This window comes from Cygnus olor, chromosome 15 (assembly GCF_009769625.2).
Source record: "Cygnus olor isolate bCygOlo1 chromosome 15, bCygOlo1.pri.v2, whole genome shotgun sequence".
Lineage (NCBI taxonomy): Eukaryota > Metazoa > Chordata > Aves > Anseriformes > Anatidae > Cygnus > Cygnus olor.
Window position 1 is genome coordinate 16,647,876 of NC_049183.1, and position 21,293 is coordinate 16,669,168.

General features: G+C 58.1%; 1 protein-coding gene and 1 long non-coding RNA gene across 8 annotated transcripts in view; one reads left to right on the top strand and one right to left on the bottom strand.

Moving 5' to 3' along the window:
* Positions 1–117: 117 nt before the first annotated feature.
* On the bottom strand, positions 118–21,208 carry LOC121078282. The gene is made up of 4 exons (XR_005824521.1): positions 21,197–21,208; positions 2,964–2,970; positions 1,057–1,084; positions 118–832 (listed from the first exon to the last, which is right to left on the bottom strand). It is a non-coding gene; the product is annotated as an uncharacterized LOC121078282 (long non-coding RNA).
* The window catches only part of TRAF7 (TNF receptor associated factor 7), a 28,115-nt gene continuing 8,256 nt past the window's right edge, over positions 1,435–21,293 (top strand). Inside the window, exons 1-9 of one of the 7 annotated variants that reach the window (XM_040574260.1) lie at positions 1,435–1,558; positions 9,068–9,185; positions 9,432–9,489; positions 10,561–10,652; positions 15,204–15,320; positions 16,306–16,398; positions 18,159–18,192; positions 19,414–19,597; positions 20,315–20,449. In XM_040574260.1, the coding sequence (XP_040430194.1) occupies positions 9,105–9,185; positions 9,432–9,489; positions 10,561–10,652; positions 15,204–15,320; positions 16,306–16,398; positions 18,159–18,192; positions 19,414–19,597; positions 20,315–20,449 (794 nt within the window). In that variant the 5' untranslated portion in view covers positions 1,435–1,558; positions 9,068–9,104. Of the gene's footprint in view, positions 1,559–1,609; positions 1,693–3,659; positions 3,678–3,982; positions 8,836–9,067; positions 9,186–9,431; positions 9,490–10,560; positions 10,653–14,717; positions 14,872–15,203; positions 15,321–16,305; positions 16,399–18,158; positions 18,193–19,413; positions 19,598–20,314; positions 20,450–21,293 lie in introns of those variants that run through there. The other 6 variants (XM_040574263.1, XM_040574266.1, XM_040574262.1 and 3 more) reach the window with 6 other exon arrangements.

A 21,293-nucleotide genomic window follows, 5' to 3' on the forward strand; every position in this document is an offset into this window, starting at 1 on the left:
AGCAGCTCCCTTAAATAATAGCAATGATTTGCTGCGTGCCCAGATGCGAAACTCCGTTAGTCTGTGGTTGTGTGTGTTACGCATGGGATTTGTAAAGAACAGAAACAAAAGCAGACGTCTTTTGAAAACTTTATTAAATCTGTAAGCTGTAGAACCAGCCCAATAGAGAACCCAAAGCGGAGATATAGCAGCAAGCAGTTTAAAAGTTACAAGGCTGAACTTGATTTGACAATATGGAAATAACAAAGACCTGAACAACTTGTTAAATTCAAAAAAAAAGTTAAAAGATTTATATCATTCACCTACACAACCTAGCACTGTGAGGACCGCTGCCTGTGAATCCTTTTGTTTACCTGTACTACCGCATCCACTGCCTGCCATTACTTTTGCTGTAGGCTACCACATGGTAGAGCAAAAAACAATTTTGATTTCTCCTGTTTCACAGAATTCTGCAGCTGATGTTGTGTTCTTTAAAAACCGCACTGACTCTTTAATTGTACAGCATGAAGAGCATCAGCTTCGCTGTTAGACACAGCAACCCCAAAAGCGTTTTTTAACCGTACTCGGGTGCATCCCTTGCTGTGTTCACAGCCCGATGCCTACGTTACGCCCGCGGTCACAGCTACACGAGGCCCACCAGGCCGTTACTCCAGCCCGCTTTCACTTGCCCCGAAACGCCTCGTGGCCCTGCACAGCTGCAGCTTCCCGAGCCGGCTCAGGAGCAGCAGGTCACCGCACACGTGTGCGCCTCTCCGCCCGGAGCTCCACGGCGACCGCCGGGCCCTCAGGCCTCCCTTCCCGTGCCGCCGTTGCGGTGCGGGTCCCGCCGGCCCTGCGGAGAGAAGGCGGCGCGGTGAGAGCAGCCCGCCGCGCCCCGCGCCGCCCGGCCCGCCGCTCCCTCGAGCCTCAGCCGCGATGCGTCAGCAGGGGCCGCGGCCGCCCGCCGCCCTCAGACGAGGTGTCAGAAAGGGTCGGATCATCCCCGGCTCGCCCGGGCCCGGCCCCTTGTGGCGGTGCCGGTCCCGCCGCCCCCCTCCCCGCCCACCCCTCACCTACCTCTCCGCCGGAAAAGGAAAACGTTCCCCTCGCCAGGCTATTTATAACCACCACTACGCTGCTATTGGCCACGCTGTCTGCGGGCTTAGCCAATCGCCAGCAGTTGGGGTGATCGCCCTCACCCCTCTGCCGGCGCTCATTGGCTGCCGCTCCTCCTCTCCCCAGTGGCGCGGTGCGGGCCGAGGGGCGGTTCGGCGCCGCCCGATTGGCCCCCGGAGGAGGCCGAGCGAAGCCAGTAGCGACAGCGGTTGTAACGCCGACAGGCCGCGGAAGCGCCAATCAGCGCTGGGCCGCGCGGGCCGCTGGGAGCTGTAGTCCCGGCGTCTCGGAGGCACGGCGAGGAGCGGGCGAAGGTGGGAGCGCGGGACTACAAATCCCGAGGAGCACCGAGAGCGCCGCTTCCGGCCCGGGCGGCAGCGGGGCCGCGGGACGAGCGGGGGCAGGCCCGGGGCCGCGATGTGCCGGGGCCGGGTACCGCAGCTCCGGCCGCCGCCGCTGCCAGGTACGGGGGGGGCGGGGCGGGGCGGGGCCGGGCGGGTGCCTGGGTTCAGCCCCGGCAGGCCGAGCTCGGCTCCTTGCGCGGCCTCGGCCCGGGGCCGTGAGCCGTGCGGCCGCCCCGAGCGCTCCGTGCTGCCGGTAGGGGGCTGCGGGGTCGGTGCGGGGGCTGCGGGGCCCGGTGCGGGGCGCTCGGTCTGCGGAGGGCCGGCTGAGCCGGGGGGGGGCAGGGGGAGCTCCGGAGAGCCCTTGCGGGAGAGGGGCGTGAGCTGCGGCCCTCCCCCACGGCCCCTGCGTGGCTCCCCGGGGGCCGCGCGAGGCGCGGCGCGGCGGCGGCTCGGGGCAGGGGTCGTGCAGGCGGCCGCTGCTGGGGGGCCGCCCGCCCTCCCCCGGGCCTGGGCGCCCCGTGCCGCGTCTGTGCGGCTCCCCGGCCGGAGCCCTTCGGCAGGGGGCTCCTGCCGGCTGTTTTAACGCGCCACCGCGAATCGCTGCCTTCCGCCGCTGCAAGCAGCGGTGCCGGGGGCACCACCGAAATCCAGGGCTGCGTCGCGTCAGTGCTGCACGGACGCCCGCTGACCGCGGGCCTGAAGGGAGCACGCGGGACGCGCGGCTCTGCCCTCGCCGCACGCCCGGAGGAGTGGAGGATCGAAGGGTTTGGGGATTTCCCAAGGGTCACGCAGGAAACTGTAGGATCAGGGCACTGCTCTGCAGTCTGCTGACCCCGAAGTCGCCGTGGGTGCAGCGTGAGAAAGCCCAGGGTAAATCCAGCCACGACGGCACGAAGCTCCCGCTTTGCGGTTTCACAGACTCATTAGGGTTGGACGAGCCCTCCAAGATCATCTGGTCCAACTGTCCCCCTGCCACCAATGTCACCCCCTAATCCACGTCCCCAGGCGCCGCGTCCAGCCTTCCCTTGAACACCCCCAGGGACGGTGACGCCACCCCCTCCCTGGGCAACGCGTTCCGGTGCCTGCCTGGTTTGGTTCGGCGCAGCGGGCGGCAGGAGATCGCTTGCGGGTGAAGCTGCCGGCAGGAAGGAAAGTTCCGTGACGGGGGAGGTTCAATTGTACCACGCAGCAGTGGGAGACCTAAGCCAGGCTGGAGGGACCAGGGCGTTCGGTCAGGGAGTGGATGCAGGCAGCTTTGCTGACCCGAGCTGCGAGGAGGGAGGGCTGCGTGCTCTGGGATGTCGCTCGTGCGGCGTGGCCGTGTTTGTGCCTGCTCTGCCCCGTGAGGAGCTGCTGTGGGCACACGGCGCCCTGCTGCGTGGGCAGGTGTCCGGCAGCAGCCCCCCCCCACCTTGCAGGCCTGTCTCCCAGGCCGGCCCCGCTCCCTGCCCCAGGGAGGCTTTTCCTTTCCGTGGCAGCTCTGTGCTAACTGGTTTTCCGCGGGGCGTCTCCGCGAGCACAGACTGCGTTGCTGCTTTTTAGGCCGCTTGATGTTCGGCGTTATGAATAGCTTGGAACTATCTAAGGAGGGCGAGGAGCTTGAATTCCCCGAAAAGTGAGAGGTGGACGAGCCCGTCCCTGCGGATTCCTCGGGTCAAAGGCACAAGGCCGCGTGCGGCAGGGGGGCTGGTTTCTGTTAACTATCCCAACCCCCCCAGCCCGCGAGCAGCCCGGCAGAGCGGCGAGGCAGCGCGGGGATCGGCTGCGCGGGGCTTTTCCAGCTGGCTGCGCAAGTCCCCGCTGCTCCGCGTGCCTTTCTGCTTACCTCACTGGGAGCCGCACGCAGACAGCGGAGGGGACGTCTTGGCCGGGGGAAGCTGCCCGCAGCCGCGGGGCTTGGTGCTGGCGGCGGCTCCGGGCCCTGCCGCCCCGTGCCGGTGCGGGCAGCCGGCGGCGAGCGCTGCGGGCAGCGGGGCCCTGCCAGCCGGCCCGGGCTGCCTCCCTCCCTCCCTCGGGGCCGCTGATGGCAGCGGTGGGGGAACCGAGCTGTTCTCACACCCCTGCTTAGATCGGAGTGAGGGCAGCAGGTACCCGAGGTCCAGCGCCGGGTTAGAAGCGGTGCCTGCAGCTAGCTGGAGCTGCCCTGTGCTCCTCTTGTGATCCTGAGAGCGTCCCGAGGCCGTGCGACGGTGACCGCAGCAAGTGCTCTCTGAGGTGGTTCCCGGTGGTTTCAGAAAGGTGAAATCCTCAGGATTCGCAGAGGGAAAGTTTGGGAGAAGAGGCGGGGCCTCGCGCCCCCTCTGCCCTGCACCCGAGGCCGTTGTGGCCGCAGTACGGCTGCTGACTGCGCACCGGGAGGGATTTAAATGGGACCTTCCTGGCGCGATGGTAGGGGGCTGCGGGACGCTGGAGGGTGCTCGCGGCTGAAACTGGGCAGGGGGTGTGCTGTGGTGGAAGGGGCAACGTCCATTTCTTCAGGAATCGAGGATTCGGCGCTTGTTTGTCTGGGGCCTGACATGAATGGTTTGACCGTCCTTTGCCCAGCTCACCTGGCAGCTGTGAAGCACGGCAGTGCCCGTCCCTCGCGGTGGGTCTCAGCTCTATGCATTGGGCTCTTCTGCTTGTTCTCGGTCAGCAACTGCACACACACACACAGCACAAAAAAAATCCTTTGTTTGTAAAGAAGCTGACGCGTTTCAGACGGATCCCTCAAGTGGTCTGGTTGCAGCCAGAGGGCAAACAGGAGCACGGCGTGAAGTGTCAAAGCCTGGGAAGGTGTCTGGGGAGGGCAGGGGAAGGGAACGATGCGCGTTCTTCTGGCCCGTGTCCTACAGGTCAGGCTAGGTGCTCGTAGTCGTCGTCGGCACGGTGCTCTGTAAATGCTGGCGCCGAACTCCACGAGCACTTCGGAAATGAATGCTATTTCCACCAGAGGCACTGACCAGGAGGGCTGCAGTGACTGTCCCGGGGCTGCCTCTAGAGCCCTGTTGTTTGAGCTCGCGAATCTTGCCTCGTTTGTGCTTCGGTCGGAGACCTTCCCTCGCAGGTTGCCCTGGCCCGTGGGAATCACGATGGGAAATGGGGGCAACGCCTTCGAGGCGGAAAGAGCCCGCCCAGAGTGGACCTGGATGTACCCTGCTGCCTCCCCTGGAAGAGCCCTGCACCTGCACGAGCTGGTGAGGTGGCCGAGGAGGTGGGCATAGTCCCCGAGCCCACGCAGCCTGCGCTCAGCCCCTGCCGTGCCCTCGGCCTGCCGAGCCGGGCTGTCGGGGCAGCTCGGCTCATCTGGTGCAATAACGTTTCCTCGGCGACGTGCCAGCCCTGGAAAGGAAGCGTAACCCTCGCGGTTCTGCCCGCGGCGGCGTGAGAGGAACAGAAACTTGGTGCCTTTCCCCGTGAGCGTCCACCCCGTGAAGTCAGGAAGGTCACGCCGCCCGGCCGGTCCCCAGGCGGCACAGAGCGGCAGCGCGCCGTGCCCACCCTTCCCTCCGGGCCGGCACGCGCCCGCCTCGCTTTCCGGCGGGCGGCCCCGCGAGGTGCGGTCTGCCAGCCCAGCGCCTCCGCGGGGCTGAGCGACCTCAGCCGGAGGCAGCGTCGGTGAACCGAGGGAGGAAGAAGGGAGACCGAAGCAGACGCAGGGCACGTGGCCGAGCTTCGTGGGCCGTCGGTTGCGCAAGACCGGGATGTTTGCGGGTTTCTCAGCGGTCGCTTTGCAGCGGGGCGTCGCGCCCGGCAGCCGCTCCCCCGGGGCGCTGTTTTCCCTGAGAGCGTCCGGTGCCCAGCTGCCGCCTCCCCCCGGGGCACAGAGCCCAGCGCTGCTGCCGCGCCCGTGGCAGCGAGGTTCCCGCGTCAGGAACCGGCTCCAGAACCGGGACGAGGCAGCTGGCGCGGTCTTTACGGAGGACGCGAGCCCTGCCATCCCTTCGTCTCGCGCCGCGTCTCCCCTCGAAGCCTTGGCCGTGTCCCTGAGGTTGGTTGTGAGGACCTGCTGGGCGTCGGGAGCGGCCAGGCGAGCGGGTGCTCGGGGCGATGCCCCGCAGCCGGAGGTGCCGGCAGCAGCCCCGCCGGCACCCTCCTTCAGCCCGGCTGCCCCCGCAGTTCCCCTCCCCGCTCCAAGGCGCGCTGCTGGGCTTGGCGGCAGCGGGGGGCAGCCGGCGGAGAACTGCCTCGCCGCTGACCTTCCTGGCTTCTGCAGTGGGGGGAAAAAAGAGTGCCGCTTTCCCCAGCTGTCCGCAAGCAGCGGTGGCTGGGTCTCTCCTTCCCTGCGTTACTAAATGAGGAGTTTTAAGGCTTTTCCTCTCGCTGAGTCTCCAAAGCCCGAGCTGATCGCTGCGGCGCGGAAGTGCTGAAGCCTGGCCCTTCCCTGCCTTGCGTCTGGTGCCTATCAGCCGCGTGGTTTGGTGGGCAGCGGGTTCCCACAGCTTCCTTTTTTCCAGGGGAGATTTTTCCCCTCGCTTTTTACGGTCAAAAGCAGCGTGGTTGCCTTTGAAAAACAAACAAACAAACTCCGGGCAAGGAGAGCCTGGGCCACAGCCTCCGCAGCCCGGTTCAGTGTAAATTGCGGGGTGACCCTGGGCCGGCAAATGAGCGCGTTCCCAGCGCTCCTGGCCTGCTGCTTCGTGGAGCCGCCGGGTGCTCGGGGGATTCCTGGAGCCCCGTGGCGTTTGGTCATCGAGAAAAGGCTTCGCAGACCAGAGGATCTCGTGACTTCCAGTAAACGTTGGTTATTCCTTCTAGGTCACAGAGCACACGGCTTTCGTAACAAGGCAGCTGACGTTTCGCTGTGTGGTTGCTGGCACCTCCTCCAGCCACGGCTCTGCTCCGGTCCCGGAGGGCCCAGGCGCCAGGCCAGGGTTCGGGGATGCAGTAGGGATTTTTGCTAACGCTGTGGGAAGCTGGTATCAATGGCAAGAGCATCTCTGCTGCTTCCCTTTAGCTTTGCTGTCGGTTGGCGAAAGCCTTTCTCAGCACCTCGTGGCAGAGCGCTCGAGGTGTGGAGGCAGTGTCAGGGAGGCGCCTGCTCTGCTGAAGTGGTTCCTGCGTGCGGTGGTTGCAGAGATTTGGGCCGAAATCAGATATTCGCCTGGCGGCGGGTGTTCTGCACGCTGGCTGCTATCCCGCTGGACATTTTTCCCGTTGCTCGCATTCCTCGGGCTTCTGGTCAGAGCCGGCACGGAGCAGCTCCCCGCTGCTGGCAGGTAGGTCGCTCAGCCAAGCTGCAGGGCTCGGGACGTGCTTGTGAGCCAGGAGAGGAAAGCCCCCGTGTTCCTGCCCGCCTTCCCTGCCTTGCTTTGGATTTATCCAGGCTCTGTTGCAATCGGATCCTGCAGCCATTCCCTGGGCTTTGGGGCAGGGTGCGTGGGCAGCTACTGGGGAGGTAACTCGGAGGTACGACAGGTACTCACCCGTTACGTCTGAAGGCAGCGCAGGCCCTGAAAATGGGAAGGGGGTGAAGGGTTTGCCTGAGCCCCGAGAGCCCCCAGTCCTCCGTAAGGATGGGCTTGGCTGCTTTCCATCTGGGAGCGATTATTTGCCTTGAAACTGGGTGGGGATATTTGGTATGCCAGATAGCCCCAGTGCCTCGCCCGAGGTCACAGGAGGGCGAGAGGCTGAGTGGGGTTCGGATCTCTTGGGGCCACGGCCTGGCGTTACCAAAAGCTGTGTGCCCTCTGGCCACTGCCGCCCTCCACGGGTGGCCTTCGGGCCTCTGTGCTCTGAGAAGTCCCCAAAAGGAGCACGAGGGTCCCCGGGGCAAGGTCCTGCGTGCTGGAGCCCGGCCTTGGGCTCGGCCGGTCTCCGTGGCGCGGCAGCACAGCCCTGCTTCGCTCCTGCTCTTCTTGGGACCCCTCCAGCAACTGCTGAGCGTCTCCCAGGGGGTCTGGCATTTGCAGGCAGCCGGGACGGAGCTTCAAAACACGTGGAAAACATGATCCAGATCCCTGGTTTTAAGATGGTCTTGGGTATGGTGTAGGGGGGTTGTTTGCTGGGTTGGTTTGGTTTGGGTTTTTGGTTTTGGCCGCGAGCAGGGCGGTGGTGAGGGCACCTCGGGTGTCGCGTTGGCGGCGGTGTTTGAGCCGTGAGTGCAGGCTTTGACAGGGCGGCGTGCAGCCGCCGTGCTCTCCTGCGGGGAGCGAGGAGGCCCCTGTGGGACCCAGTGGTGGGACCCCAGTGGTCTCTTAGCAAGCGCCTGGGGATTTAGGAGTCGTCGCCCTCGGGTGAGAGAGAACCGACAGCGCCCTTCAGCCTCCCAGTCGCTCGCCCAACAACTTCCCAGGCTTCCTTCGCCGCCGGCGGCTCCTGTCCCGCAGAGAGGGATTGGGGTTGTGCTTTAGTCAGCTGGTTTTGGCCAGCCTGCTCTCACTGCAGATGTCTGTCTGTTTAGCCCTTGGACTCCGCTGCTGGCAGGAGAGCGGCGAGATTTAACCATACCTTGGGCAGAGGGGATCTTTTCATCGGGGTTTTTCCTGAGCAGCTTACTCCTGGAGCGCCTGCGCAGGCTGGGACAGGCTGCAAGTGCGAGCAGTCCCTCCCAGCTGCCAGGACGCCTGGGAGGAGAGCTCTGTGCCATGCCCAACCTCTCTTCTGTGATGGAAACTTCTGTCCAGGCCAGAGGCACCTCCGTACGCTGGCAGAGAGGTGCAGCTCCGTCCTGGGGGAGCAGCTCTGGTACCCCGGCTCCCGAGGAGGCTGTTTGAGAGCATCCTGCCAAACCGACAGCAGCGGGGCTTTGTGCCCTCAGCCAGCATCAGGTTCCAGCAGAGGTTAAAGAAAGCCAGTCCCATGTGTTTCCGCAGAGTATTGTTGTGCAATACTTGACTTTGCAAATTTGAACCCATTTGAAGTCCTGTGTAAACAACTGAGGAAGAGAGGTGAGCCCCTCGGCTGACTTCTGAGGGGAGGAGGTTTCTCGGGTTGGCCGATGACCCAGGCTTTGCCGGCTGTTTCCGGGCAGAGACCGTGAGTGGGATCCAGGATCACAGACGTGTTAATTGAATGAGGTTTCCTCCTTACGTAGTGGGATAAAGGTTTTACGGGTACAGCCTCGCCTCCTTTTCTGCCCCCAACACATGCACAGCTCCCTCGGCGCGCTGTAGGATCAGGCTTGTGTCTGGGGCTTTAGCCCAAATCTGCCCGTCGCGGTGTGCTCTGCTCTGTGCCTGCTGTGTCTGGCGGAGGCAGCTCCCTGTTGGGACCCTGCTGCTGATCCCTGCTGCGTGCAGGGTGCGGGGCAGCAACAGCTGAGGTGCTTTGACCGAGGCTCAAACCGAGGAGGGAGAGCGGGCCAGATATGGAGACCGCGCAGGGCTGCTGTCTGCTGGGACTGGGAAGTCTGGCTGCAATTGGAGCAGCCGTACACTTCTAAAAGCTGCTAGATTATGGGTGTTCCAGTATGTGGGTGAGTAAGAAGTGCTGTTAAAAGGTACCAGATGCTTTGAAAATTCTGCACACTCTGCTGAGGAGTGATTTGAAGGGGCCTGACTTTGTTTGACCGTGCTACTTGTTTCTGAAAATCCAGGGTTACGTGAAATTAGGTAAATACTTGGACTTAATGCTACAGAGGAGTGTTTTCTGAGCCCAGAGATACGTGCGGTGATCCTAACTCTTTTTCTGTCTTTCTTCTTCCACAGAGCAAACTTCCCATGACTAACAAGTGCTGGTTGGATTATGAGCTCAAACAAGAACGCTCGCTACAATCGTTTCTCCAGTGGCACAACAAACATCACTACTTCTGAAAACACTAACGGGGTAAGGCTTGCTGTTAGCAGGGGATGGGCTAGGGGTGCTTCTCGTGTTCTTATCCTTTCTTTTGAGAAAAGGAAGATGGCTGTTGAGGATTTGGTACCTTCTCCCCCTTAAAAATCCTGGTATCCAGAAGTGAAACTTGGGAATATGTACGCTATATTTGGGTATATTCACAATCCAGGAGAGGTGGCAAGTCTTCGGGCTGTGCTGCACCGATACACGCTGACCTTCTTTCTGTCCATATTTCAGACGAGAATGGAAACAACTTTTGGGCCGGCCTACTCGGCTGTGACAACCATCACAAAGGGTGAGCACATTTCATGTGTGGAGCTTCTCCCCAGAGCAGTGTGTGTGAATCCTAGCAGACTTTTCCTTGTTGTTTCACAGATCGTAAAGCTGTTGGGAGAGTCACTAAGTGTTCGTTACAGACAGGTGCCGAGGTGCTGCTTTTAGTAGTCTGCAGCCCAAGTGTTATTTAATCACGGCATCTGATCACCAGACATGATGGAACAAGCATCCACAGGAATTTTCTCCTATTACACAGGCTTTACAGTACCACTGGGAAGCCCTTGATGAAATTAGGGGAGTACAACAGGGTCTGATACAGAGTTTAGTCCCAAATCTTCACTCTCGGCCTGCCCGTGAGTCACTCTGGACACTTTGGTAAAACCCCCGTGGCCATTTTTAGCTCAGACAGGAGGGGGTGCGAGTGTACCTGCTCATATCAAATCCTTGTGCTTTGTTCTTCAAAGCCCAGCAGCTGAGGAGTCTGAGCTCTGACACATGGCGTGAATGTAGGAAGAGATCTGGTTTCACTTTGGAGTAAAAATATCCTTACTTTAGTAAAGATAAGAAACTGGCACTTGACACCGATTAAGATAAGGAAATGAACTGTCTGCCTGGAGGAGCTGTTTGGATCACATTTGTACAGGACTCTGGAATCTGGTTTTGGACTCCTAAATATTTACATTTAAAACTTGATGTACTTCCGTAATACTATCTTTATACAACCATCCCCGGTTTAATATAGCATGCTTCCTTTGTGCTACAAGAAATAGCCAGACCTCCCTTAGTCTAAGCAGTTGTTGATGGGTGACTGAGATACGTGTGAGTACAAGGTTTCCTTTTCATGGTGTTTTTAACCGATGGGCCTGGACCTGGCAGAACATTATCTGTGCTCCTTGAAAGATCGCATGCATTTCAGCAAGCTATCAGAGATCAGGATTATTCAGCCTGCGCTGATGTGTCCAGGTCAGGAACTGGAGTGGGGCAATCCCTTGTCTGTTCCTTTTCCAGGGAACACGTAGAGTTACAGATACCTGTAGCTTGGAAATGTTACCATGGGGCCTAATTTTTTTTTTTTTAATTTGCATTAAAGCTGACGGGACCAATACTTTTAAACAGCATCGCCGGACCCCATCCTCCTCCAGCACGCTCACCTACTCCCCACGAGATGAGGACGATGGCATGGTAGGTGTTGCCAGGGAGCCCCCTGGTGAATGGCTTAGCTGCTTGTACCTCAAATGAGAGACATCTGGTGCTCCTCTGGACGTCTCCGCCTCCCTCTTCACTCCCAAGCGCTGGGTTGTATCAGCTGCAGATGTCTGCACCGGAGGCAGGACCAGCCTCAGCATTTCCTGGCTGCTCCCGCGGTTGGAGCAGAGGGGGGTCAGAGGCTGCTTCTGGCCTGGGGCATTAGGCTGGCACTGCTTGGAAATGGTACGTGGTTACGGAGCCCAGGAGCTACACGTCCCCCAGACCTACTTGTGGGGATGAGCCTGCCTCCTGGTGTGAGCGGGCTGCTCTGACTCTCCTGGGCTCAGGAGAACACAGAGCTGTTGTCAGCGAGGGCTGGGGCTGGGGCTGCTCAGCCTCCATCAGGGCCTGCTGGACAGACCGCCCAGCACCGCAGCTGGACCTGCAGTTAGGACCAGAAAATGTATTCCTCTTTCCGCCTCCAGATGGGGCTTCTGACCAGAGGAGCGGGTTTGAAACCTGCAGAGTGGGATGTCCGGCCCTGCGCGCTGTGCCCAGCTCCTAGATTACATCAGCGGGGTCCGCTTCCGCACAGCATGCCCGTGGCTCGCAGTACCTCTGCAGAAAAGCACTTCCCAGTCTGGTGTCCAGTTTCCTCATTCACCTCACACAGTTCTCAGTACCTTCTTTTGGGGGAATTTAGTGATCCAGCAGGCCCCAGGGTTAGTTGCTTAAAGAGAAATTAAATTAACTAATTCAATTAAATCAAGATCAGCAACAGCAGAGCAAACCTCAGTGGACAGACAAATAGCACTGAGACCTGGATCTTCCCGTGTCCACAGTGCCCAGCTGTATCTCGTAACCTCACGCTCCTGCTTGTGAGTTAAGCATGTGAGTAACAGACTCCTCGTGTTAAGGACTTGTAAACTTCGTCAGGTTAGGGGACCCAGCTTCAGAGCTAGGGAAAAATGGATCACTGCTGCTGAATCAGTTAGGCACTGGCAGAGGCTGGGGTCGCAGCACCAGTGTGAAGCTACAACGCTTCTCAAAATACACTGACACCAGATTGCAAAAAAGCTTTATTGTCAGCATCCTATAAAGTTCCTTCTGTTGCTCAGAGATCTTGCTGTGTTTTATGTGAGCATGTGTTTGTTTTTCAAAAAGTCCTTTGAACATTTGGCTCGTGTCCTTGGCACACGCAGCTCTCCATCGCATCGCTGACCCCGGGGTGCTGGACCACGGTTCCAAGGAGCCCGTGGCTGTCAGCACTGATCCAGTGGGCTGCGTGATGTGCTCCCTGCACCCTTCTCCTGAGTTGTGCAGTTCTTACAGAGTACGGATGAGGACTTTTCTGAAGGAGCAGGGGGTGCAGGGGACACTACGCTCATCCATGTCTGATGGAGAAGCTCCCTGGCTCCTTTGGAAACCTGTGGAACAAAGTGGGGTGCACAGCCAAGAAGAGGAGAAATCTCTCCTAGGACCTAGCCTCAGTCCTCTTGGACAGCATCAGCCCCTCTACCCTGGAATGCTAAAGATTGTTAAGCAAAAACAGCAAAAGGACTAACGAGTGGGTCAGGAAGCAACCTGCAGCTTGCGTTGCTAACTGACGATGAGCACCACAGCCCTGCTCTGCCTGCTGCTCCAGACAAACTTTCGCTAACCCCTTCATAAAGCTTCCTTTGCTTCGTCAAGAATTAATCTGGGATTTCCCTTCCTGATCACTGAGTTTTCCCTCCTCCAGAAGCTGCCAAGGGTTTGTCAGCCATCACAGAGACAGCTGGAGAAGAGTCAGAGCCCTCCTGTGACCCCTCTCCCCACTTCTTTCTTTTTAAAGCTTCTGTTAATGAAACCAAAAGCAGAGCAGTGTTCTGCGTGCAAGGCGGAGATTACTGAGCATCTGCTGCCCTCCTCCCTGAAAACAGTGCCACGTGCTCCCAGCCTCGCTATGCCTATGGGGAACAGGAACAAGGCTTGTCCCAGAGCCTTCACCTAGGGGCTGCTTTTGTAGCTGGCGTGATGGGAGGGGACTTGTTCTGGACTGAGTCAGCAGCCAGCTACAAGCCATTCTTCTTCCATCAAAAGACGTCTGAGCGCTCCATGCCCTGGGCTGCCTGAAGCTGGCCTTGATGTGTAGTGCAGGAACAGCCCCGGTGCTGCTGTGGCGAGGTGGGACCCTGCCGACAGCTCCTCCCAAACCTCCCCTTGGCTGAAGCGATGCCACGTGTTGGGGCCTTGCCCCAGCGCTCTGCAGGCCTCGGAGCTGCAAACCCAGCTTGGGTTTGGTGCACGTGGGTCTCCCCTAAGCTGGGCAGGTGCCCGTGGGGCGGGGGTCCTGTGGTCCTTAGGCTCTGTCCTTCTGTTCCCAGTGCAGAGCAGCCTGCAGTCCCCTTGGGCTGGCTGCTGTACGTGACCACTTAGTGCTGGAAAGCCCCCTCTGAGCAGCCGGGCTAGGAAGGGGAAGCAGTGCAAGGACTGGCCCTGCGCAGCTGCATCCCTCCAGTCTTGACCTTGCTTGCTTGGCACAACCAAAGGCTGCAGGTAACTGAAGGGGCAGCAAGCACCGGCGCTCACCTCTGCCCGTGCAGCGTTGTTGCTGCAGTTGTCTGCAGGGATCTTTCTTAGCACACCAGTTTCTCTCCTGTGTAGTTTACACGAGCGTTAGCCCAGCTAGGACTCGGGGAGCTGTGCTGGTGTTGCACGAGCCCAGCGGGGCTGTCGTACACCGCGGCTCCTGGGGGAGCAGCCCCCTCCTCCCCCTCGGTGACCCCCAGGGGCTGCTGCTGGTAGCCCTGCCCGCAGAGCCTGCCTGTGCCGCCCTGCTCCCTGCCTCACCTCCGGAATGGGAGCTGTGCGCAGTCATTCTTGTTATTTTAATAACTTGTGTTACTAGTGGAGGAAAATAATAAAATTAATGGATGCCCATAAAATTGATTTACCTCATAACAATTCCTCCTCACGGTTTACATATTCGACCAATAAACATGCCTTCTTTAAGAAAAAGAGCTTTATGCTTTGGCTGCTGAGCAGATGCAGCATTTCTGAGCTCCTAGGATCCCAGGATCATAAAAATTATGAAGCACAGCAGTGTGAAGAACCAGCAGGATCCTGGTCTGCTCCTCTCCTGCAGCCCAACGGGGGCTGTTGTCGCCCTGCAGGATGGTCTGTCTCTGGGGGAGGTGGTCTCTGAAGCTCATCTCACATCTTGTATTGCTGAATTTCCTGACTGCTCCGCTGGCCTCGTTCACTGTGTTTGCCTGCCCTTGGGTCTGCCGTAGCACACTTTCTCCCCGGCTGAGCACACAGAATGCAGCTCGGGAGGTTCAGACTGAGCAGGAGGAAATCGCTGTGTGCTTGCGCGGCAGTGCAGGGCAGCAGCCCGGGGTGGTGGCATCTCCTCTGTGGAGCTCTCCCGGTTCCAGGTAGGCAGCACCAGGGCTGATGGACCCCAGGGCCAGGAAGAGCCCCTCTTGGAGCAGCAGCAGGGCCAGCTGGAAGGAGCTCGGGAGGTGGCAGTGGAGTCCGTGAGCGGCGCAGGCTGCGGTCGTGCCGGCTGTAGGTGCGGTGTTGCAGGGCCAGGCAGCTCGGCATCGCTCATCTCTTGATGCTGAGCGTATGAAGCTCCTGGCTTCATTCTGCCTTTCCTCTGTCAGCCCGTTCCTTCTGCTCCGTGAAGACGTGTGTTGCTTCTCTCTGCGCTCCTCCCCAGCGGCCAGAAGGGTCTTCCAGAGTAACCTGGCCATAGCCGTGCTGCCGGCCGTGCTAGGCCCCCAGCCCCAGCCCCCCCGGTCCGAAGAGTCTCCAGTTATCCGAAGAGTCTCCAGCTATGCTTTGGTGCTGGGTTGCATCCTGGCTGGTTGATACCGCGCCGTTTGGGGTGCGCTACCGGCTAATATTCCATGGCAGCATTCCCTCAAAGCCAACCCCAAGGACGCCGTGACCAGTGGGATTTTTCTTGATTGGTGCACGCAGTGTCCACTTAGCTCTCCCCTCCCAAGCAGGAAGCGACGAAGCCAGCCTGTTGCTGAATTGAATAGAAGGAAGTCTCCACACTTACGCAAAGAAATTTGGCAGAAGTTAGATAGCGAGCGAAACAACAAGTGCTGCTGCAGAGATTGGAGAAATTGCAGAAGATGGGAGCTGTCTCGGGGGGGGATTTACAGAGCTTTCGGTGAAGGATTAATTCTGCCAAGCCTTTGCTTTGCGGGTGGGCACAGTAAGTAGACAAATGCACCTTTGAGAAAGTTACGTGCCTGGAATGCAGATGTCGGCTTGGGTTAGCCAGTTGGGGCTGACTGGTGCCCGTCCTGTCTCCGAGCACAGTGTGGCGTCCCCAGGCTGCCGGGATGGCAGGCAGCAGCGAGGCACCAGGCACCGAGGCACGCTGCTCCCTGGGGCCCTTCCCTGCAGCTCGGCAGAGGGGATGAACAAATGGAGCGGCCGAGAGTCGGGGGGGGGGGGGGGCTGGACCTGAAGTCTCTGTGCATAGGGTTCTGGAGCGGGGGGGATTATCTGCAATAACAAGAATCGTTTTTTGTCTTTTTGAAGCCTCCGATCAGCACCCCACGGCGCTCTGACTCCGCTATCTCCGTCCGTTCGTTGCACTCCGAGTCCAACATGTCCTTGCGCTCGACGTTCTCGCTCCATGAGGAAGAGGAGGAGCCAGTAGGTATTGGGGATTGTCTGAAGGAGCAGTATGAGGAAGTTCACTGTCAAAAGAGTAACTTTGCGGACTCTTGTGAGTGCATAGAACTAGAGCGGACAGGTTTTCATGTGGTCTGGCAACTAAGTCTGGCTGTCAGGACCGTTGGTTATAATTGTGCTCTCACCACTGACTTCTGCAAGTTACTTTGCTTCCTTGTGTACCATTTCCCCGTATGTAAAGAGGGGACAATGGTGAGGCTTCTCAGAAAAACTCTAAGTCTTTGCAAAGCCGTGTGTGATTCCCCGGCTCTGCTACAGAGCAGCAGGGGGTTGTGAATCTTCAGGCTGGTGGTCTAGCCCCAGGCAGCAAGGCTAACACAATTCCCCACTGATTCAGAGCCCCCATCCTGCATTTAGGGCTGTGTGGCACCCCACTGACTTGATTGTAAGCCCCCAGGAGGGTGCAAGGAATTGTCCCCAGGTGACCCTTGCAGGGGGAGGATACCTTTAAGCGACACTCAGCTTGTGACCCAGTGACTGACACCAGCCTGGATGCATAAAAGGTCAGGAGGCGTTTTGCCACAGATCTGGGTTACAAGTGTGTGTTTCGTATTTGGGAACCCAGGGGGTCGTGTTTGCAGTTCCGAGAGCAGCACAGGCTGAAAAGGCAGACCGGACTGCAGTGGCCGGTCTGAGATGCTCTGAAATGTGAAGCCCTGCCCTGGTGTGGGGTGGGGAGCTGTGCCTCTCGGAGGTGCCGTGCCCAGAGCCCACACGGCAGCAGGCTTTGCTGGTAAACAAAATAAAACGAGCCCAGTTTGGTAAATGCAATGTTATTTCTGTATCGTAAGGTCGTGAAAGAGTCCTTTCTTCAGGATGTTTCAAAAATACAAAAGGACAAGATGTTTTAAAATGGCTACTGAACTCCGGGCTTACTACCAGGGACACTTATACTTGCATTTTTATTAACTCTTGTGCTCTGTGTCCCGTTCTCTCTTCTCTTCAGGAGCCACTGGTGTTTGCTGAACAACCGTCCGTGAAGCTGTGCTGCCAGCTGTGCTGTAGTGTGTTTAAGGATCCAGTCATCACAACCTGTGGGGTAAGGCGGCCCTCTTCCAAATCACGAGCTTGAGTTCCACAGATGTCCTGTGTGACCTACAGCCGAGCCCTGGCTGATGGTCCCCAGTGACTGCCAGCTTGAGTGAGCAAAGAGGCAGTGCCTGGCTGGGGAAAATAGGCCAGGGTGGGAGCAAAGATGCTGATGGGCATGTGGCAGGCAGGTTTCCCCACAAGGCAGCTCTGAACCAGTCTGCTGCAGGGTGTGAGGACACTGCAGTTAGCCAGAGAAGCCCGAAGCTTCCTCAAAACTCTGCTGCTTTTCCCAGTAGAGGTGTGCTGTTAGCCTCTCAGTCCTGGCCAAACTCAGTCTCCCTGGTGGGCTTGAGTGAGGTCAAAACTCCTTGTTCCCTGTCCTGCAGGGCTCTGCAGAGTGCTGCTGCCTTCTGGGCACCCCAGAAACAGCTGCTTTTCGGTTGTTAAAAACGTGTTTCTTGTAAGACAATGGCTTGCAGCTTCATTTAGTTAATGCTTGCGAAGGGATTTGATATCCGCTAATGAAAGGCACAGAGTATTACGAATATTCTTCTATATTCCATTTTATTGGGATTTTAATAGAAACTGTATATTATTCCTGCTTCTGTGCTACATGTGAAGAAAGGTGGCTTTGTGACGAGATCACTAATGCTTCTGACATGCTTCAGAGTGCTCGGATGGAGCTCTTAACAACAAGAGCAGAGAGCAGGATTGTTTATTGCAGAGGGGGTGCTATCCCCAAAGGTGCTGGATGCTGGTGCAGTTCCACTGCATCATTTCAGTGAGCAGCTCTTCATGGAGACGCTGAGATTTACTGGTTAATATGGAAAAAAAAAAGTCTCCTGCAGGAAGCAGACTGGCTTCATTTGCAGCCCTGGTTTGGCAGCTCTGGAGGGAGCACCACGCAGCTGTGCAGGGCAGGAAAAGGCCGCGTGAGCAGGGCTGCAGATAACAGCTCTGAAGGGCGACTTGCAGCCCTTCCAGCGCTGCTGCCAAGCCCCGGCCCTGCGGCAGGGGAATGTGGCTGAGGAGGCCCCAGGGGACCCACGGGCTGAGCTCGGGACCAGTGAAATGCTGCAGCCTTTGTTCCTGTCTTTATATTCGTTAGCATGTCAGATTGAATTTGCTACTTTATCAGGTTAAACTGTTGCTGTACATTTCTGCTGTCAGAACAGAGCGCTACTTCAAGTGGCAAAATTTACAGTGCGTTTAATGGGTTTACAAACCAGCTGTCCCATTCACCTGGCAGCAGGACAGCTTCACTAGGAGAGCTACAGAAGAGTGTATGCAATGGACCGACTCGCCAAAGACAGGGAGAGACTGAAGTTCTTCTCCTTGGAGGCTTCTCAGGAAAATGAGAGTTGTAACACGGGCTAAAGTGGAGGGTGAAGTAGAGAAACTCTATGCGGACTTGAAGGGTAGGAGTTTCAGCATGGCAGAACATCTCCATGGCTTTAGCTTGCACCATGATTGTGGCCTGATCCTGAACAGGGCAGGATCCTCAAAGCACCAAACCACGTGCTTGGTACTTCTCAGGAACAGGACCTGTGTTGGAGTCTCAGCTGCCTGCAAGCTGCCCCCCCTAGGCTGGTTTTTGCCCTCTGCTGCAGACCTAGGAGTGCCCTGAGCTATAAAGCAGGCAGAACAGCTGCTGAGGCCTTTGTGCCACAGGCTTTGGTATCTCCATCCTTCCCCATCGTTAGCCACAGGGGGTAATTTATCTTACATTGTTTACGCTGACACTGCCGTTTCTCTTTGTCTCCACAGCACACGTTTTGCAGAAGATGTGCCTTAACATCTGGTGAGTACAGAACTGTTCTTGTGTGGTGCAGCCAAAATGCTGCCATTTTCTGGTTTGTTTGCTCTCACTTAAAAAGAAACCTGCAGAAAGAAGGGCTTAAAGCAAGCTGTCAGTCTCAGGCTACCACTGCAGCAGCGAGGCACTGGGCTCGGGGGGCTGTGCAGCCCTGAGCTCCGATGGTATGCGCCGCAGCATGGGCACCCTCGGGCACAGGATGTTCTCAAATCCAGGAATAGGCAATGGATAATCCCAGGATAATGTGCGTCTCGCCCAGAGTTGACCCATTGATTTCAGAGTGAAAGCTTTCTGTGGCTGTCTGTCCAGGGAACAAGGGGGCTGTGTTTGGCCGAGGCCCAGCAGAGCCCTCCTCCCCCAGCCCATTAGCGGCAGCTCCCCGTCGCTGAGCGAGCCCACGTGCAGCGGCTCACGGAGCTGCTCGGGCTCCCCCAGCTCTTCCAGAAGCCTGGTGGAGCCCAAGTGCCTGGCTGCCAGCCTGCCCCAGCCAGCTCCCGCTTGGTTTGGGCTCTGCGCTCCGAAAAGTACTGCGCTTGGCATGAGCCCCTGCCCCTCTTGGAAAGCCGCTCAGCACAGAGCCGGGCCATTCACGTTGCCAGAACAACAAGCCCCGAGGAAGCTCCCCGAGGAGCCCAGCAAAACAGTAGCTCTTTCTGCCTTAAGATATCCATCCTCCACATGTCAGGGGGTCCCTCTGCCTTGCATGCCAGCTTCTCTGTCACCGCGCTGTCCTGCATCTATCCCAACCAACAGATTTGTAGCAAAAGGCTCTGCAATTGCAATCCTGCGTTGCTCCTGCCCTCAGAGCTCGTCTTCACTGCTAGCGGTGATGCTGAGCCCTGGGTTTGGGTGGGAGACAGGGTTATGTGTGGGCATCAGCAGCTCTGGGGGCACTGTCTGTGAATACTCTCACACTTCAGCAAGCACAAGGCAGCCTGACTTAGCATGGTATTCCTTCACTGGCAGCTAGCTTGAATTATCAGGGATGGACATCAACTGTAAGTTCTCACCAAGCTCCAAGGCAAAGCAGAGCCAGTGGTTTGCAGATGTTCTGTGAATATTCAGGGCTCCATGGCTATTGTCACCAGCCTGGGAGTCTTGGCCAGAGAAGGCAAAAGAATAAAATCTCCGCACAGAGGTTCTTTGAAACGCTCCCGCTGTGTCCCAGCCCTTGCTGACTCTTTCTTTTTCTTCCCCACCTGGCAGAGAAGTGCCCCGTGGACAATGCCAAACTGACTGTAGTGGTCAACAACATCGCCGTGGCTGAGCAGATCGGGGAGCTCTTCATTCACTGCAAGTACGGCTGCCGGCCTGCAGCCAGCAGCAAGCCCGCCGCCTTCGAGGTGGACCCCCGTGGATGTCCGTTTACAATTAAACTGAGTGCCAGGAAGTAAGTGGCTTGTCACCAGCAGGCAGCCTCGCCGGGAACGGGCTCTGCCCCCAGCACTTGCTGTTGTATCTGAGCTGCCCGGCGGCTCCTAGGGACAGGGCAGCTCCCACCTGCAGCGCTCTGCTGGGGTGGGTGTGGGAATGGGCAGGGGGACTCGAGGGGACAATTTTTTCCACTACATCTCAGTCTTAGCATGCAGGCAGATAGGCTGGTCTCAGGGAAAGATACTGTTCTCTGCTCACGGCTTGCCTGATGGTCTCAGCATCAGGACGGGACACACTGTGAGAGCAGCCACCTCACATCCTGGGGGAAACGCTGCGACTGTGCTCAAGCAAGGACTTTGGGACTCTTTTTGTAAAAGGAGCTAGCGTGGTTGTATCCTGGGAGCGAGCCTTCTGAAATCTACTTTCCTTCCCATCCTAAATGTATTCACTCTCTTCCCTATCACCTGGCCATTGTCTGCTGCTGCTAGCTGTCGGAAGGCTCAGCCGATCAGCTGCAAAAGTAGCTGCTCCCTGCATAAATGTGGTCTATTGTTACTCACAACTTGCTAGCCAAATGACAATTTAAAGCTGGAATCACAGCGTTAGAACAGGAGGCTTTGATCACCTGACAGCGTCACAGGCCTGGTTAGCTCTTTCCTGATGATCCGCGGGGTTTCCGTTCATTTTTCGCTTGTTGCTGATTTTCCTTCCTTTTGCTTTTCTCCGTGGGCAGAGACCATGAAAGCAGCTGTGATTACAGGCCGGTTCGCTGCCCCAACAACCCTAGCTGCCCGCCTCTCCTGAAAATGAACCTGGAGGCACATCTGAAAGAGTGCGAGCACATAAAGTGTCCCCACTCCAAGTACGGGTAAGGAGCTGATGCTTTCAGTGGGAAGGGTGCACTGAGCCCCTTTCTGAGCTGCTTTGTGGCTACTGCAGCCTCATGGTAGCCCCGTGGGCTATGAACCACTCTACCAGGTGCGCTGCCTGGGACTGGAATTAGGCTTGCAGGGCTTGCAGAAGGCAGCCTCCGAGCCTCTTGTTGATAACAGGCAGGTCACGCTGCCCAGCTGTAATCCCTGCTGGCAGCTGAGGCGCGTAGGCAGAAGAACCAGCTGGAGGAGAGTCAGCAGTAGTTGTGGCCAGAGCTGTGCAGGGAGGACACAGACAGGAGTGATGTGAGCACAGTGGCAGTGTCTTTCAAATCACTCCTCCTCCCAGGGCAAGGGGAGTGCTGATCAGCCTCAGGGGGCTGCTTGTCACCTGAGCAGAGGTGCAGCCCAGGGTTCCCCGCAGCATGCACAGCTAAGGGTACTGTTGGGGAAGCGAAGTCTTAGCAGAAGCAGAGCAAGGAAGTCCTGGCAGAGCCACCCTGACTCCTTGCTGTGCTGCAGCCAGCACCTCCTGGGGTCAGCTGCAGTTTTTTCCACTGGTTTTGATGGCTCTTAGACGGGGCTCCTGGTGACACCATCTTCTGTCTCTTGCCCAAAATCTGCCGCTCCTTGCACTTACCTAGACAGATAGTTTGGGGACAGAGCCCTGGCCAGAAGAATTGGAACTTCCTGGCTGCTCTGTCACCCTGCAGTCACCTGCACCCAGCAGGATGCTGAGCCACAGTACCACTGCTCCTTGGAGGAAGAGCAGAACAGCCGGGGACCCGCAGAGAGCTGGAGCCAGCTGAGAACTGTCTCCCACTGGGAGCACTGCTCCAG